We start from the raw sequence: 16,402 nt of genomic DNA, 5'->3' as shown, positions 1-16,402 counted from the left end.
TGGAGACGGTACAGAGAAGATTCACTAGAATGATTCTGGGAATGAGAGGGTTAACATATGAGGAACGTTTGTCCGCTCTTGGACTGTATTCTGTGGAGTTTAGAAGAATGAGGGGAGACCTCATAGAAACATTTTGAATGTTGAAAGGCATGGACAGAGTGGATGTGGCAAAGTTGTTTCCCATGATGGAGGAGTCTAGTACCAGAGGGCATGACTTAAGGATTGAAGGGCACCCACTCAGAACAGAAATGCGAAGATATTTTTTTAGTCAGAGGGTGCTGAATCTATGGAATTTGTTGCCACGGGCAGCAGTGGAGGTCAAGTCATTGGGTGTACTTAAGGCAGAGATTGATAGGTATCTGAGTAGCCAGAGCATCAAGGGTTATGGTGAGAAGGCGGGGCAGTGGGACTAAATGGGAGAGTGGATCAGCTCATGATAAAATGGCGGAGCAGACTCGATGGGCTGAATGGCCGACTTCTGCTCCTTTGTCTTATGGTCTTATGGTCTTGTGGGTAAGGATGAAGAGAGAATAACTGGGATGGGGATGTGTCTTTGATTATTTTCGCTGCTCCCCCAAGGCAGTGTGAAGCATAGACTGAGTCAACGGAGGGGCCTCTGGTTGGCAGTGATGGAGGCTGCAGAATATTGGAAAGGCAAGGCAGCTGAGGGAATTTGGAAAAATAGGAGCCATTTCTCTTCTGGGAGCCAGAGTGGGCCATGAAATGGTAGGGTGGATAGGATGAAGGTTAATAAGTCCTCAAAGTTGTCAATGGTGGCGAAGAGCAACAGGCGCGCATGAGTTGGAATCATGAAGACTTGGTTAAAAGTTTCTGAAATAGATAAACTCAAATGGAAATAGAATTAGGGGCGGAGACTGTAATTAGTGACGGCTGAGTGTATCTAATATCTCGGACACTGTTCATGTTTCTGATGGGCTATACACATACAATTTGGATTCCAGAGAGGGACCAGATGAGAAGCTGAAAAAGTTGCCGAGCCCGACATTGACACCTCCAGTGCTTGCAACGTGGCGAAACCAGGCCAGGCGAATTCGCGGACGCGGCCTCTGGCCAATCGGAGGCGCTTTAACAAAATCGCACGCCGCAGCCGCAGCGAGAGAGCTGATGGTTGAGTGGCTGAGGCCGGGAGCAGGGGGGAAGCTAGCGGAGGGACGCAGCAGCCGCTGGGTTTGAACGAACAGCTACCTGCATGGCACCGATTTCACAGAGCGCGTATTAAGAGGCATCGAGGGCTGTTTGATTTAATAACAGGTACAGTATTCACCCGGAAGGAGGTGGGATGTTAAATGGGGCAGAAGCTTTTGATTTCCTGAATTGTATCACAGTGTTTCCTTATGCAGGGCTCAGAGCTTACAATGTATCCCGACGCGAGCCGGTTAAGGGGACTGTATCTGCTGCTGCTCTATGTCACGGGGGGCTGCCCCAAGCCCACCCTGAGGAATGAGCGAGTCCACCAGGATCCGGCACTCAGCGAGAAGCCGCACCAGGACTCGGCCAACTTCGAATATGATCACGAGGCCTTTCTGGGCAAAGAAGAAGCCAAGACTTTCGACCAACTGAGCCCCGAGGAGAGCATCGAGAGGCTGGGGTAAGCCGCGCGGGAGGGGTGGGTGCTTCAGCAGTCGCTGCCGCTGCTTCTAGTTTCACCAGCTGACAGGGTTGGATTTCAGCCCCGGCGACGCTCCTCATTGTTGTGACCTTTATCACTAGTTAAATCTGTGCACCGGGTTAACGTGACGGGGCGCCGGTGTGGGAGAAACCTTGTCGAGCGCTTGCCGTTAGAAACCCCGACGTGAAACAAACGGGAGCGAGTTTGGCTCACAAAGTTTCCGATTGCTACTGTTATAAAAATCCCCCGAGAGCAGCGTTTGGGGAAGTGTCACGTTAACACGAAAACGTGGCAATGGGCTGTTTTCCAGGGATCAGCTGTCTCTGACTCCCAAAAAGGAAAAGGGGAGTGTGGACCTTACTGTATGTTTAAATAGGAATCCAGGATATGGATTTCCGTAGACCCTTCACCACCATCGAAATGGCCCAATAAATTCCTGTGAGGTACAGACAACGTTAAGGAATACGGCAGTTAATTTTGCTCCAACAAACAGCAACGTTGGTACGGAAGCTATTACAGCGCCAGCGACGCGGGTTCACTTCCCACCTCTGTCTGTAAGGAGTTTGTACGTTCGCCCTGTGACCACTGAGGTTTCCTACGGGTGCTCCTGTTTCCTCCCACAGTCCAAAGACGTACGGGTTAGTCGGCTAACTGGGCAGGGGTTAATTCAGACTCAGGTTTAATAGCAGGGGCGTATGTTGTGAAATGTTCTTAACTTTACAGCAGGAGTACAATGCGATACATGATAAAATACAGGGGAAAAAATGAACTCCAGTAAGTATATATGTATTTATATTAAACAGTTAAATTAAATAAGTAGTGCAAAAACAGAAATTAAAAAAAAAACTAGTGAGGTAGCGTTCATGGGTTTGAAATCCATCCAAAAGTTGGATGGCAGAGGGGAAAGAAGCTGTTCATGAAACGTTGCAACACACACAAAAAGTGGTGCAGGAACTCAGCAGGCCAGGCAGCATCTATGGAAAAGAGTACAGTCAATGTTTTGGGGTGAGACCCTTCAGCAGGAACACTTGTTGAGTGTGTGCTTCAGAATTCTGCACCTCCTCCCTGGTGGTAACAGTGAGAAAAGGGCATGCCCTGTGTGCAGGGTCCTTAATGATGGACAGTTTCTTTTTGAGCCACTGCTCCTTCGAGAAGTGTTGGATACCACGGAGGCTAGTTGGTCACATGGGTGTAATTGGGCAGTACTGGCTTGTTGGGCCGAAGGGCCTGTATCTGTGCTGTATCTGTAACCACTGATTTACTTCACAGTGATCCAGACCTTCGGATTTTAAGAACATAAGAAACTGAAGCAGGTGTAGGCCATTCAGTCCCTTGTATATGCTTTGCTGCTGGATCACAGCTGATCTTCCCTGCGCTAATCCTTTACCATCAAACAGTGAGTTGAATACATTCAGTGCCTGAGCTAGAGAAACGATCCTGTCTGGGTGCTCCACAGCTCAGTGAGGCAACCGTTCATGTTCAAATGCAGCTTATTGTCATTCAGCCACGTACACGTGTACCACTGAAACAAACCAATGCTCCTATGGACCAAGGTGCACAACACAGTACATATAGCTCACGCACAGCACATAGCTGTAGAACGTTGTAAACTCAGTCATCTCCGTCATGGGCACTAGCATCCAGGACATCTTCGATAGGTAATGTCTCAAAGAGACAGCATCCATCATTAGGGTGGCACAGTGGCGTAGTGGTTGGCACAACACTTTGCAGTACCAGAGACCTGGGCTCAATTCCCACCACGCTTTAAGGAGTTTGTGCATTCTCCCCGTGACCGCATGGATGTCCGCTGGGTGCTCCTGTTTCCTCCCACAGTCCAAAGACCTACTGGTTGGCAGGGTAATTGGTCATTGTAAATTGTCCTGTGATTAGGCTCGGGGTAAATCAGGGGTGGTTGCTGGGTAGCTCCGCTCGAAGAGTCAGAAGGGCCTGTTCCACACCGTACCTCAATAAACGAATAGATCATGAACCCCTGTCACCCAGGACATGCCCTCTTCTCATTGCTACCGTCAGCCTGAGGACACAGACTCAACGTTTCAGCTTCTACTCTCCACTGTCAGATTTCTGAATGGACGACCAAACCAAGAACGCTACCTCAGTACCTTTCCCTCTCTTTTTGCACTAGTTATTTAATTTTCTTTTTTTAGCTATACTTATCGGAATTTACAGTTTATATTATTATGTATTGCAATGCACTACTGCAAGAAAACATATTTCACACCATATGTGAATGCTGTCTAAGTTGCATGCCATCTTGGTCAATGTCTCCCATCCACTACATAATGGATTGGTTGGGCACAGGAGTACATTCAGCCAGAGACTCATTCCACCGAGATGCAACACAGAGCGTCATAGGAAGTCATTCCTGCCTGTGGCCATCAAACTTTACAACTGCTCCCTTGGAGGGTCAGACACCCTGAGCCAATAGGCTGTTCCTGGACTTATTTCATAATTTACTGGCATAATTTACATATTACTATTTAACTATTTATGGTTTTATTACTATTTATTATTTATGGTGCAACTGTAATGAAAACCAATTTCCCCCATGATCAATAAAGTATGACTATGACTATATCCCAGTGATAGTAACCTGATTCTGACTGAACCACAGAGTAATATTGCTCCTCCCAGGACCTTCAACAAAATGTCCGTTACACAGACCAGCCTCCATTCAGATGACTATCGGTATTTTCCATTGCCTTTGGGAAAACAGCCAAGACAATTAAGTGCCCCTCCCATCCCAGTAATTCTCTCTTCTCCACCAGAAAGTCCCAACAGCTCGAGAACATGTACCAACAGGCTTAAAGACAGCTGGTCTTCTGCTGTTATAAGATTATTACACAATAAAGATGAACTCTTGATCGAAGTGAATTTATTATCAATGTACATGTATGCCACATATACTACCCTGAGATTCATTTTCTTGCAGGCATTCACAGTATAACAAATAAATACAGTAGAATCAATGAAAAGCCACACACTAGCAGTGACTGACAAACAATTAAGGTACAAAAGACAACTTTGCAAATACAAAATAAAATAATAAATGACTTAGATATAGGCATCAGTTAGTCTCATGAGACCATGGATTTGCGCCTTGGAAGGTTTCCAGGGCGCAGGCCTGGGCAAGGTTGTATGGAAGACCGGCAGTTGCCCATGCTGCAAGTCTTCCCTCTCCACGCCACCGATGTTGTCCAAGGGAAGGGCATTAGGACCCATACAGCTTGGCACCAGTGTCGTCGCAGAGCAATGTGTGGTTAAATGCCTTGCTCAAGGACACACACGCTGCCTCAGCCAAGGTTCGAACTAGCGACCTTCAAATCACTAGACGAATGCCTTAACCACTTGGCCACGCGCCAACACAATAATAAATGACTATGTAAATAAATAATATTGAGAACACGATTTGTAGAGTCCTTAGGTTGTAGAATCACTTCAGAGTTGAGGTGAGTGAAGTTATCCATGCTGGTTCAGGAGCCTGATGGTTTGAGGGGTGATAACCGTTCCTGAACCTGGTGGTGTGGGACCTGAGGCACCTGTACCTCCTGCCCAATAGCAGCAGTGAGAAGATGACATGTCCTGGATGATGGGGGGTGTTCCTGATGATGGATGCTGCTTTCCAGTGACAGTGCTCTTTGTAGATGTGATCAGTGGTGAAGAGGGCTTTTCCTTTGTTGGACTGGCCTGTATCCACCACTTTTAGGAGGCTTTTCTAGGGTACTGGTGTTCCCTCACCAGGCTATGATACTTCAGTCTACCTCGCTATGGCCCTTGCAATTTATTCAACTACCTGCACTGTGCTTTTTCTGTTACTTCAACACTTTATTCTGTACTCCGCTATTATTTTTCTCCAGGACTGCCTCCTGCACTTGTGTACGGAGTGACTAGATGGCATGCAGAAAAAGAGTTTTCACTGTATCTTAGTACGCGTGGCAATAATTTACCAACTTCCACTGCCATCTTTGATTGAGGAATTTTAGAGATACACTTTGGCTGAAGGGATCTCTTCACAGGCCTGAATACTGATCATAAACACAGGAGATTCTGCAAATGCTGGAAATAAGAGTAACATGCTCAAAATGCTGCAGGAATTCAGCAGCATCAATGGAAAAGAATAAACAGTCGATGCTTCAGGCCGAGTCCCTTCATTAGGACTATACTGCTGTCTTACTTCGTCACTAGGACCCCCTGGTTCCAGACTGAGGGGAACATTTTCAAAACATCTACCCAGAAGAATTTAATGTGCTTCAGCAAGATGGGTTCACTGCTCTCTAACCTACAGAAGTATAGGTAGACCGTGCTTACACCTGTTGTCTCAGGTCAGTCTGTTGGACTGTAGCCACACTCCTTTCTACAGGCTGTTCCTGGCTTATGAGTCACAGTTCAAAGTAGCTTTATTATCAATGCAACTCTGAGATTTGCATTCTTACAGGCTGCCACAGAAGAAAGAAACCCAATTGAGTTCATTCAAAAAGAAGGCAGATAAGCAGTCAATGTGCAAAAAAAAAGAGAAACAAATTGTGTAAGCAAATAACATTCAGAACTAGTTCAGGAAGGTGAGTTCACAGCCACGAAGCCAGTCACAGCCGATCCAGGAGCCCGTTAGCTGCAGGCCACAACCTCAGTTCAGCGCGGAGACGAACAAACCTCGCTGAGCATCGAGTTGAACTGGCCAGCCTCTCACCTCCAGCCACGACAGCTGACCTTTTAAACCTGGCTTGGCGCTTAAATCAGCCGAACAGAAGGTCATACCTCACTCTCGGGCCTGGGCTCTGCCACTCTGTTACGCTCTCGGGCCCGGGACCCACTGCTTCAGTTCGGTCCATACCTGACCTTTCCCGTCTGGCCCGCCACTTAAATTGGTCAAACATCAGCTTGCCTCTCACTCTCAGGAATCAATTCCATTTTTACAGATTATAATTCAAGTTTGCCCATAAATCAGTACACAATAATAAGTTGATATGTTAGCCATATCTCTACAGTTTTGTAACTAATGGCATCAAGAGCACATAAGACTGATAAGAAAGAACAATTATTAAATGTGGAGGGGGAGAGAGAGAAGAAACTCATTTCCTGTCTCTGTCTCTCGGCATGGTTAAGAAGGCTGATGGTGTATTGGCCTTCATTAGTCGGGGGTCTGAGTTAAAGAATTATGAGATGATGTTGCAGATCCATAAAACTTTGGTTAAACCACACTTCTATTGCATTCAGTTCTGGTCACCTCATTATTGGAAAGATGTGGAAGCTTTAGAGAGGACGCAGAAGTGATATACCAAGATACTGTCTGGATTAGAGAGCATGTCCTATGAAGATGTACTGAGCTAGCTAGGGCTTTGCTCTTTGGAGCGAAGGAGGACGAGAGGTGACTTGATAAAGGTGTACAAGACGATAAGAGGCATAGATTGAGTGGGCAGCAAAGACTTTACTTCCAGGGTGGAAATAGCTAATACCAGGGGTCATAACTGTATGGTGATTGGAGGAAAGTATATTGGGGAGGTCGGAGGTAAGTTTTTTTTTTAAACATAGAGAATGGTGGGTGCTTGGAATGTCCTGACAGGAGCGGTGGTAGAGGTAGATACGTTAGGGACATTTGAGAAATTCTTAGATAGGCACATGGACGACTGGAAAAAGGAAGGTCTACGTAGAAGAGAAGGGTTGGATTGACCCTAGTGTACGTGAAAAGGTTGGCACAATATCATGGGCTGAAGGGCCTAAACTGTAGAATTTTATATTCTATGTTCTAATTTGCACAGCGAGAGGGGAGGCATAACAAAACAACTCGCTGGTGTTAACTGTCTGTCGATTTGTGCCAGTCATTCTCTAATTCAATTTAAAATTGCACATCGTTACTATTTGACAAAGGAGAGATCGTCTAGAATATTTCCTAATGTAAATAGTCAGTGTGATAGATGTAAAACTGAGATAGCTACATTGGCACATATGTTTTGGTCATGCTCTGTATTGAAACATTTTTGGAAATCTATTTTTTCTACAATTTCTAAAGCCTTAAAAATCAATTTACAACCTAATAAATCGACAGTTTTGTTTGGTATAATCCCTCAATATATTCACGGTATTTCTATATCAGACCAACACGTAATTGCATTTGTCACATTATTGGCTAGAAGGGCTATTTTATTGAAATGGAAAGACACCTCTGCTCCTACTTTGATACAATGGTTCTCTCCAGTGATGTTATGTCTTAGTTTGGAAAAAATTAGAAGTCGAACTTTTGATCCTAGATTTGACTTCGAGAAATGTCTTATGCTTTTCTGTCCCAAGAAGAAAATAAAAAGGAAAGCAGTCCGCACACGAACGACTGCCCCACGCTTTCGCTCCCCATCTGGAAAGCAGAGGCCGGCCGAGCCAGAGCCTGAGAGCGCCTGCGCGCTGTTGTCACTGCGGGTGAGCAACCATTTTCTTGGCCGGGGAGCTGAAGCCGGAGAGGGATCGGGCTGCGAGGGGCAGCGCTGCCGCTTCAGCTCCACGTATAGACCCTCTCCGACTGAGCGTCTGCTTTTAAATAAACATAACATTCATTTTTAAATAGAAGTAGGGGGAACGGGGACACACTCCTTTGTGGGTTTTTCTCTGTGTGAGTGTGAATCAGTCGTCCCACTGCAAGCCAGCAGCGAGCGCGTCGTTGAGCGATGGACGAGAAGGCGTTCACCAAGGAGCTGGACCAGTAGATCGAACAGCTGAAAAGGTGGGGTTCTTTTGCCTGTTATTATTATTTGATTTGAGTTAATTAAGATGGTCCTTTTCTGATGCTTGGGTATATGGATTTGGTTGGCGGATTGATGTCTTTTTTTTTATGGAAGCTTGTATGGCGTATAGCTCCGGGTTTGTGCTCCAAATGGGTTTTTTTTTTCCCCCCGTTCTTTTTTATTAGGGTTTTTTTGTTTTAGTTAGTAGGGGTTCTTTTTTCTTTCTTTCTTTTTTCCAATAAAAAAATAGCTTTAACATTTTGTTTTTTTATTATTATTGATATACTGTTCAGTTTGGTTGATAGTTTAACTCTTATTCAACAGGTGGATATGTTGTCTTGATTATCTTGATGTATTTTTCTTTGTTGTTGATTTTCAATAATAATCAATAAAAAAGATTTAAAATGAAAAAAAAATGTCTGTCGCATCATTCCGCCCCCCCCCCCCCCCAGTTCTCTGCCCAGAGAATCGGCAACAATCTTTCCCCACCAGCGAGAGAGAGAGAGGGAGAACATGATCCATTGAGTATGGAGCCTCTGACAGCTGATCCGATGCTCCGTTTTCTCCCGTGACGCTTCAGTACTGGCTTAGAATCAGCCCGTCCGCAGGGCCGCGAAACCTCAGAGCCCCGAAAGCGTGCTCACCTTCTAGGCTAAGTCCTTGGGATATCGAGAAGCAGCCAGTCAGGAGCCCCCGAGAGCGGGTCGCGCCACCACTAAGAACCCCAATCAGAGTGTAACTCCAAGTCGGGGCCTTCAACAGAACCCAATCCACCCTGAAAGGGAAAAGGGGGGACACCAAAGGTAGAAATTAAGCTGTTTTCGTGGATGAACACAAAGGAGTTGCTATTGAGCACTATTGTAACTCTGCCTCCAACTCCAATATAGTGTTCTAGTTACAGAGAAAGTGCATGGAGATGGGCAATAAGGTGTAAGGGCCCTGGCAAGGTAGATTGAGAGAGTAACATACACAAAATTCTGGAGGAGAACAGCAGATCAGGTAGCATCTACGAGAGGAATAACGAGTCATCGTTTTGAGCCGAGACCCCTCATGAGGCATCAGGCATCTTCCCCCTTCCTCTTCAGTCCTGAAGAAGGGTCTCAGCCTGAAATGTCGACTTTCTTATTTCTCTTTGTAGATGCTGCCTGACCCACTGGGTTCCTCCAGCATTTTGCATATGTTGCTCTGGATTTCCAGCACCTGCAGAATCTCTTGTGTGTAAATTATGAGATCAAAAGCTTAACTTTGTTGTTCAAGAGACTTGTTCACGAGTCTTGCAGCAATGGGATAGAAGCTGTCCTTGAACCTGGTGCTGTGTGTTGTCAGGCTTTTGTACCCTCTGCCCAATGGGAAGGAGGAGATGTCCAGAATGGGTGCATCTTTGATTATGTTGGCTGTTTTCTGGAAGCATTTGGAAGTGTAGATGGAGTCAGTGGGAGGGAGGCTTGTTTTTGTGACAGTTTGGCCTGTGCTCACAACTCTTTGCAATTCCTTGCAGCCTTAAGGAAGGAGCTTGTAACTGAGGTGGTTAGTTGCAACATGCGGTAGCATTTTGCAGAGAAATTTATTTTTTATTAGCTACATCCCTACAGGTGGTATGACACAACACTTCCACTTGATGCTCTGCACAAGTGATTCGTGGCCAGGTAGATTATAAACTGAAGCCTGCCTGTGATTAATGGAAGTCTTTAATGCCACGTCAACAATTGCCCAAATCTTTAAAAACATGTAACAGTTAATGGTAGCAGAGTAGACGTGGAATGCTGTACATAACATTCTCTCCCCTGGACAACAGCAGGCTAAGCTTTAATTCCCGGCTGCACTTTGTTGCAAGTGCCTGCTGTATTATTCTCACGAAAGCAAAACACTGCAGATACTGGAAATCTGAACTAAAACAGAAGATGCTGTGCATACTTGGCAGATAAAAGTTCAAAGTAAATTTATTATCGAAGTATGTATATGTCGCCATATACTACCTTGAGATTTATTTTCTTTTCTCACAGGCATTTACAGGAAAATAAAGAAATACATTCGAGTTCATGAAAAGCTATCTATATGCTAAAACTCTCATTCTGTGTCTGTTTGTGACCTTCAGTTAATGCAAAGGGTACATTACAGCGGCACTTTTTTTTGCTAAATCGAACTAAAATGCGCTAACTTACGGAATGCAGGCAAAGTTCAGGGTTATATATTCGTATAAAATTGCTCATTCGCCAAAATCAACAGGTTCGCCTTCACCCAAGAGCTGATCCGCCATCATGGAAATCGGGACGCGACAGCCCAACGCATACGCACGGCCAGCCTCAACAGCGACACCTACCGGAGCAAAAGCGAAGGGCAGCTCTATTTCGAGGGGTCACATTCTGCTAATCACCATCAGCGTGTGCAGGATTGGGATAGATGTAACTGCCACACATCAATAAGAGATAATTAAATCTTATTGTAATGACGTACTTTGAGACACCCATAGAACCCTTTACTGCAGTCAGTGGTGACTATATCACATCCATTTAGGAGAGCGCCAACCACATCATCAAGAATAATCAGCATCCTTTGGTATTACTGCTTCATATCTTCTATCCAGCATTAGGGTAAAAAAGAAATGGTCAGCCTAATTATGCCGCTTGGAAAGGGAAGGGGGACAATATGGTCAAGAGATGACGCCAAACGTCGGGAAGTGGCAAGGAGAGGGAGAGAACTAGAATCGGATGAGGCCAGGGCCGCGTGACTCCAGGATCAAAGAGTCAGGACATAAAAAGGTGAGAGAAGAAGAGACAGAGGAGGAGAGACATGCACGTCTCCAGGATCAGAGACAAACAACAAACAGCAGAAGGGATGAAGAGACGGGGGATGAAAGGACTACATGTCTCCAGAATGACAACGAGGGGCACAAGGATGGCAGCTAAACCAGAAATGATGCCATCAGAAGTGTCCTTCGCTAAACGAGGAGGAGCTATATTTGCTTTGCTATGTGCCGTTCTTCTTTAATAAACTGAGGTTTTCTACTTCAGTTTTCAAAGCAAAGCCATACCAAAAGCATTCAGGAAAATTTAATGTTCATTCTGGTCACATCAGACTGCACTACCCTTCTCTCAAAGGATGCCCCAACGGGTCACCCCGTTGTCTAGTATATAACAAAGACTGACAAACATCCAAAGGGCAAAAGAGGACAAATCATGTGAATAATTAATAAATAAATAAATAAATAACACTGAGAATACAGATTGTAGAGTCCTTAAAAGTAAGTTGTGGAGTTATTTCAGTGTTGAGGGTTGTTCATGGAGTATTTGTAGAGCTTGTGTACCTGGTTGATGGTTTTTCTTCAGTACTCTTCAAAGGGATAGATAGAGCCAGTGCCTTTTTTTCCAGGGTGGCTGTCGTTAATAACAGAAGACATCCTTTTAAGGTGAGTGGGGGAAGGTTTAGGGGAGATATCAGAGGTAGATTTTTTTAAACTAAGAGTTTAAAGTTCAAAGCAAATCTATTATCAAAGTTCTTGTATGTCACTATATACTTTATATTTTACTTTATTGTTGCCAAACAATTGATACTAGAATGTACAATCATCACAGCGATATTTGATTCTGTGCTTCCCGCTCCCTGGATTACAAATATTAGATATTTAAAATAGTAAAAATTAGTAAATATTAAAAATTTAAATTATAAATCATAAATAGAAAATAGAAAAATGGGAAGTAAGGTAGTGCAGAAAAGCCGAGAGGCAGGTCTGGATATTTGGAGGGTACAGCCCAGATCCGGGTCAGGATCCGTTCAGCAGTCTTACCACAGTTGGAAAGAAGCTGTTCCCAAATCTGGCCGTACGAGTCTTCAAGCTCCTGAGCCTTCTCCCGGAGGGAAGAGGGAGGAAAAGTGTGTTGGCTGGGTGGGTTGTGTCCTTGATTATCCTGGAAGCACTGCTCCGACAGCGTGCGATGTAAATTGAGTCCAAGGACGGAAGATTGGTTTGTGTGATGTGCTGCACCATATATACAACCCTGAGGTTCATTTTCTTGTGGGCATTCACAGTAAATTCATAGAAAGCAAAAGAAATCCAAAATATTGTGAACATGAGATGAAGAAGCCTTGAAAGTAAATCTATAGGTTGTGAAATCAGTTATTTGCTGGTGTGAGTGAAGTTATCCACTCTGGTTCAGGAGCCTGATGGTTGAGGGGTAAGAACTGTGAGTCCTGAAGTTTCTGTACCACCTTCCGGATGACAGTATCAAGAAGAGAGCATGGGCAGGAAGGTGGGGGTCCTTGAAGATGATACAAGATCAGTTTTTTTTCACTGTACCTTTGTATCTGTGACAATAATAAACCAGCTTAGCAAGGCCTTTGACACAGTCTCGCATGGGAGTCTGGTAAAGAAGGTTCAGTCACTCAGCGTTCAGGATGAGGTAGTAAAGTAGACAATGGCTTTGTGGGAGAAGCCAGAGAGTGGCTCCCTCTCTGACAGGAGGCCTGCCTGTGATGTGCCACAGGGATTGGTGCTGGGCCTGTTGTTCTTTGTCATCTAGATCAATGGTCTGGATGATAATGTGGTAAACTGGATTGACAAATTTGTGGATGACGCTAATATTGGGGGTATAGTGGACAGCGAGGAAGGGTTTCACAGCATGCTGTGGGGCGTGGACCAACTGGAAACATGGTGGAAAGGTGTGGTGTTGCACTGTGAGAGGACAAACCAGCGTAGGACTTGCACAGTAAACAGTACGGCACTGAGGAGCGCGGTGGAACAGGAGGTTCTGGGAATACAGACCCATGGGAATACTTGTGAATACGGCTACATGGATAAGAGAGGTACATGGAGGGCTTTGAATTTAGTTGGTCAAAGATGTTCAATGATGGCCCCCACTCAGAAGGTCTAAGTTCTGCAATATCCCAATATTGTTCTTGTACCTCATCCTTAATGGTAGTAATGAGGACATAGAATCATTGAGCAGCACAGCATAGTAACGGCTCTTCAGCCCATCTAGTTTGCCCTGGCTCAGATCCTCTGCCTAGACATATCTACGTGCACCCAGGCCATAGGCCTCCATACCTCTCTCATTTATGTACCTGTCCAAATTTCTCTTCAGTGTTACATTGCACCCACCTCCACTACTTCCACTGGCATTTTATTCCACACTTGCACCACCCTCAGGGTGAAGAAGTTCCCCCTCATGTTCTCCTTAAGCATTTCACCTTTCACCCTTAACCCATGGCCTCCATTTCTCGTCTCACACAACTTGTCTTGGGTAGTGAGGGCCCTTAATGACGGGTGCAGCCTTTTTGAGGCATCGCCTTTTGAAGATGCCCTTGGCGGTGGGGAACCCGTGCCCATGATGGAGCTGGCTGAGTTTACATCCCTCTGCAGCTTTTTCTGACCTTGAGCAGTGGTGCCTACATTAGCAGACATTGACTCAACCAGTTAGAATGCTCACTGCTGTGTTAGATAAAGTGGAGTTGCTATCACAGCGGAGGGTAAACAACCAACCTGTGCAAAGCAGAATTCCACTTTCAACAATCATCAGACAATTTGCTCATTGGGCAAAAAAGACTTCTTAGAACATCATTCAGCGTTCCTATGAGTGCTCTATAGAATACTTCCATGAGATGTTTAACGTCCACCTGAAAGAACAGTCAGAGTCCTATTCTAACAGAGACTTCTTCCCAGGCCACAAATTTCTTTCTTTCTTTTTCAGTCTTTTTATTAGTCTCATAATAATAAACATAGCATAGTAATGATACAAAGTTATTGGGATTACATTGCTATAATTGACATAGTTAGATATAAACCCAGTAGACACTTAAATGTTAAAACTCCCAATCATACAGGATACAGATGAACAATATATTAAAAAAAGGAAAAATATCTAAAAAAAATCATGAAAAAGGGAAAAAAAATAAAACTATAACCCCCCCAAAAAAACTAAACAGTATTAACTAAATTTAAAAAAAAGGGCTGTTATGTAACATATGAAAAAAAGTATTATTGTTGACGACTCCGTTCGAGGGGCATAATTTTAAGATGGTGATTGGAGGAGAATATTGGGGGTGAAGCCTGAGGTAGATTTTTTTTTGTTAAAAACAGAGAGTGCTCGGTGCATGGACACGCTGCCAAGGGTGGTGGTAGAGGCAGATACATTAGGGACATTTAAGAAACTGTTAAAAAGGCACGTGGATGGTAGAAAAATGGAGAGATATCTAGGTCTGAAGGTTTTAGATTGATCTTAGAGTAGGTTAACAGCTCAGCACAACGTCGTGATCTGAAGGGCATAAACGGTGCTGTAATGTACTATGTTCGAAAACATCTTATTCAAAAGGCAGAGGTCCAGTAGTGCACTACTTGTGTCTTATTCTGTGATTCACAACCTGCTAGATTATTTGACAGAGAAGTAAAATAATATATCAGCTGAAAATGAGGTAATGAATTGTCTGCAATGATCTGAATTATCTCTATACCAGTTGTGCTTAAACTTGCAATGATCACATTGCATGATGTTGCATATAGACCTGTAATGCAGTAGATATGGAGCAACACACACAAAATGTGGGAAGAGCTCAGCAGGTCAGGCAGTCGACGTTTGGGGCCAACGTCGCTGAGAGCAGTAAATATTGGTAATTGGTCAAACTTTGCTCAGGAGCACCCGAACTAAACCGGCGGCGAACCTGAACCAGCGCGCTCGATGCTTCCTCCCTCCACCATCAGATTTCTGACCTGCCCAGCAACATTTTGCTATCCTTTTGCACTAGTTTTATTTTATACTTCTTATTGTACTGTACTGCTGTTGCAAAACAATGAATTTCATGAAATACGTCAGTGATAATAAGCCTGATTCTGATATGGTCTCTAGTTATATGAAACCTTCAAAACTTTGTAATTACCCTGGAGATGAACTACGCACATCTAGACTGGGAATGACTGAAATACGAACCTCAAGTCTGTGTACCAGTATAGTAAAGTATTTGAGTGACGCATATGCGATGGACTGTGATTATTCAGCACTGAGTGGCTTGCAGTGGTATACATGATAGTTTTCAGTTATCAGATTGTAGCCCGCAGTCAAAAGTTCTGCAGTGTCCAACTTTAGGTCCTGCCTGTACCAGCTTGAATGTATGTCTTTTTTCATTCTGCAGAGGCGTTTATGTATCCATATTTTAAACTGTGTTGTACAATTTTGTTAATTTTATAAAATGCCAAATTTCATTTTGTCTTTTTTCACCCTCTCTAAATGGCTTCTTTAATGTTTTAACTTGTGCACTTGCTTTTGAGAAGCCATTGTTTAATCTCCCTGTTTTCTTACCAACGCTGGGGGTGACATTGTTTCTTGTTCAACATCTTGGATACAAAGCTCAAAGTAAATTTATCGAAGTATGTATATGACACCATATGCTACCCAATTTTCTTGCAGGCATTCACGGTAGAACAAAGAAATGTTTATGCGTTATTTATTTAGCGATTCAGTGCGAAATAGGCCCTTCCAGCGTTTCAAACCGTGCCATCCCAGCAACCACTGACAAACCTGATTTAACCCTGACCTAATCACGGGACAATTTACAATGACCAATTACTCTACCTGTGGATTGTGGGAGGAAAACAGAGCACCCGAGGAAACCCCACACATTTCTCGGATCCCACAGGGAAGATGTACAGACTCGTACACATGCCCCCAGAATTGAACCCCGAACCCCAAACTCCAAAGCCCTGAGCGGTAATAGTGTTGTGCTAACCACTACGCTACTGTGACGCTCAGTACAATAGACTCAATGGAAAACCACACACAAAGACTGACAAACAATAATGTGCAAAAGAAGGCTAACTTTGTAAATGTGAGAAAACCTTAAAGATAAATAAATAAACAGTGCTGAGAACATGAGTTGTAGAGTCCTTGAAAGTGAGTCCATAGGTTGTGAATCAGTTCAGTGCTGAGGTGAGTGAAGTTATCCATGCTGGTTCAGGAGCCTGATGGTTGAAGGGTAATAACTGCTCCTGTACCTGGTTATTACTCTTCAACCATCATACAAGCAACTTGGAGAAGAGTATAAAATCCCAAAATATTTT

General features: G+C 44.1%; 1 protein-coding gene across 2 annotated transcripts in view; it reads left to right on the top strand.

The window, feature by feature from the left end:
* Nucleotides 1-1,156: 1,156 nt before the first annotated feature.
* Nucleotides 1,157-16,402, top strand: part of rcn1 (reticulocalbin 1, EF-hand calcium binding domain) — a 41,102-nt gene continuing 25,856 nt past the window's right edge. Inside the window, exons 1-2 of one of the 2 annotated variants that reach the window (XM_072272813.1) lie at nt 1,157-1,272; nt 1,362-1,609. In XM_072272813.1, the coding sequence (XP_072128914.1) occupies nt 1,377-1,609 (233 nt within the window). In that variant the 5' untranslated portion in view covers nt 1,157-1,272; nt 1,362-1,376. Of the gene's footprint in view, nt 1,273-1,346; nt 1,610-16,402 lie in introns of both variants that reach the window. The other variant, XM_072272812.1, reaches the window with a different exon arrangement.

Source organism: Mobula birostris, chromosome 11 (assembly GCF_030028105.1).
Source record: "Mobula birostris isolate sMobBir1 chromosome 11, sMobBir1.hap1, whole genome shotgun sequence".
In the NCBI taxonomy this organism is placed as follows: domain Eukaryota; kingdom Metazoa; phylum Chordata; class Chondrichthyes; order Myliobatiformes; family Myliobatidae; genus Mobula; species Mobula birostris.
This window is presented reverse-complemented; position numbering and strand designations above follow the sequence as displayed.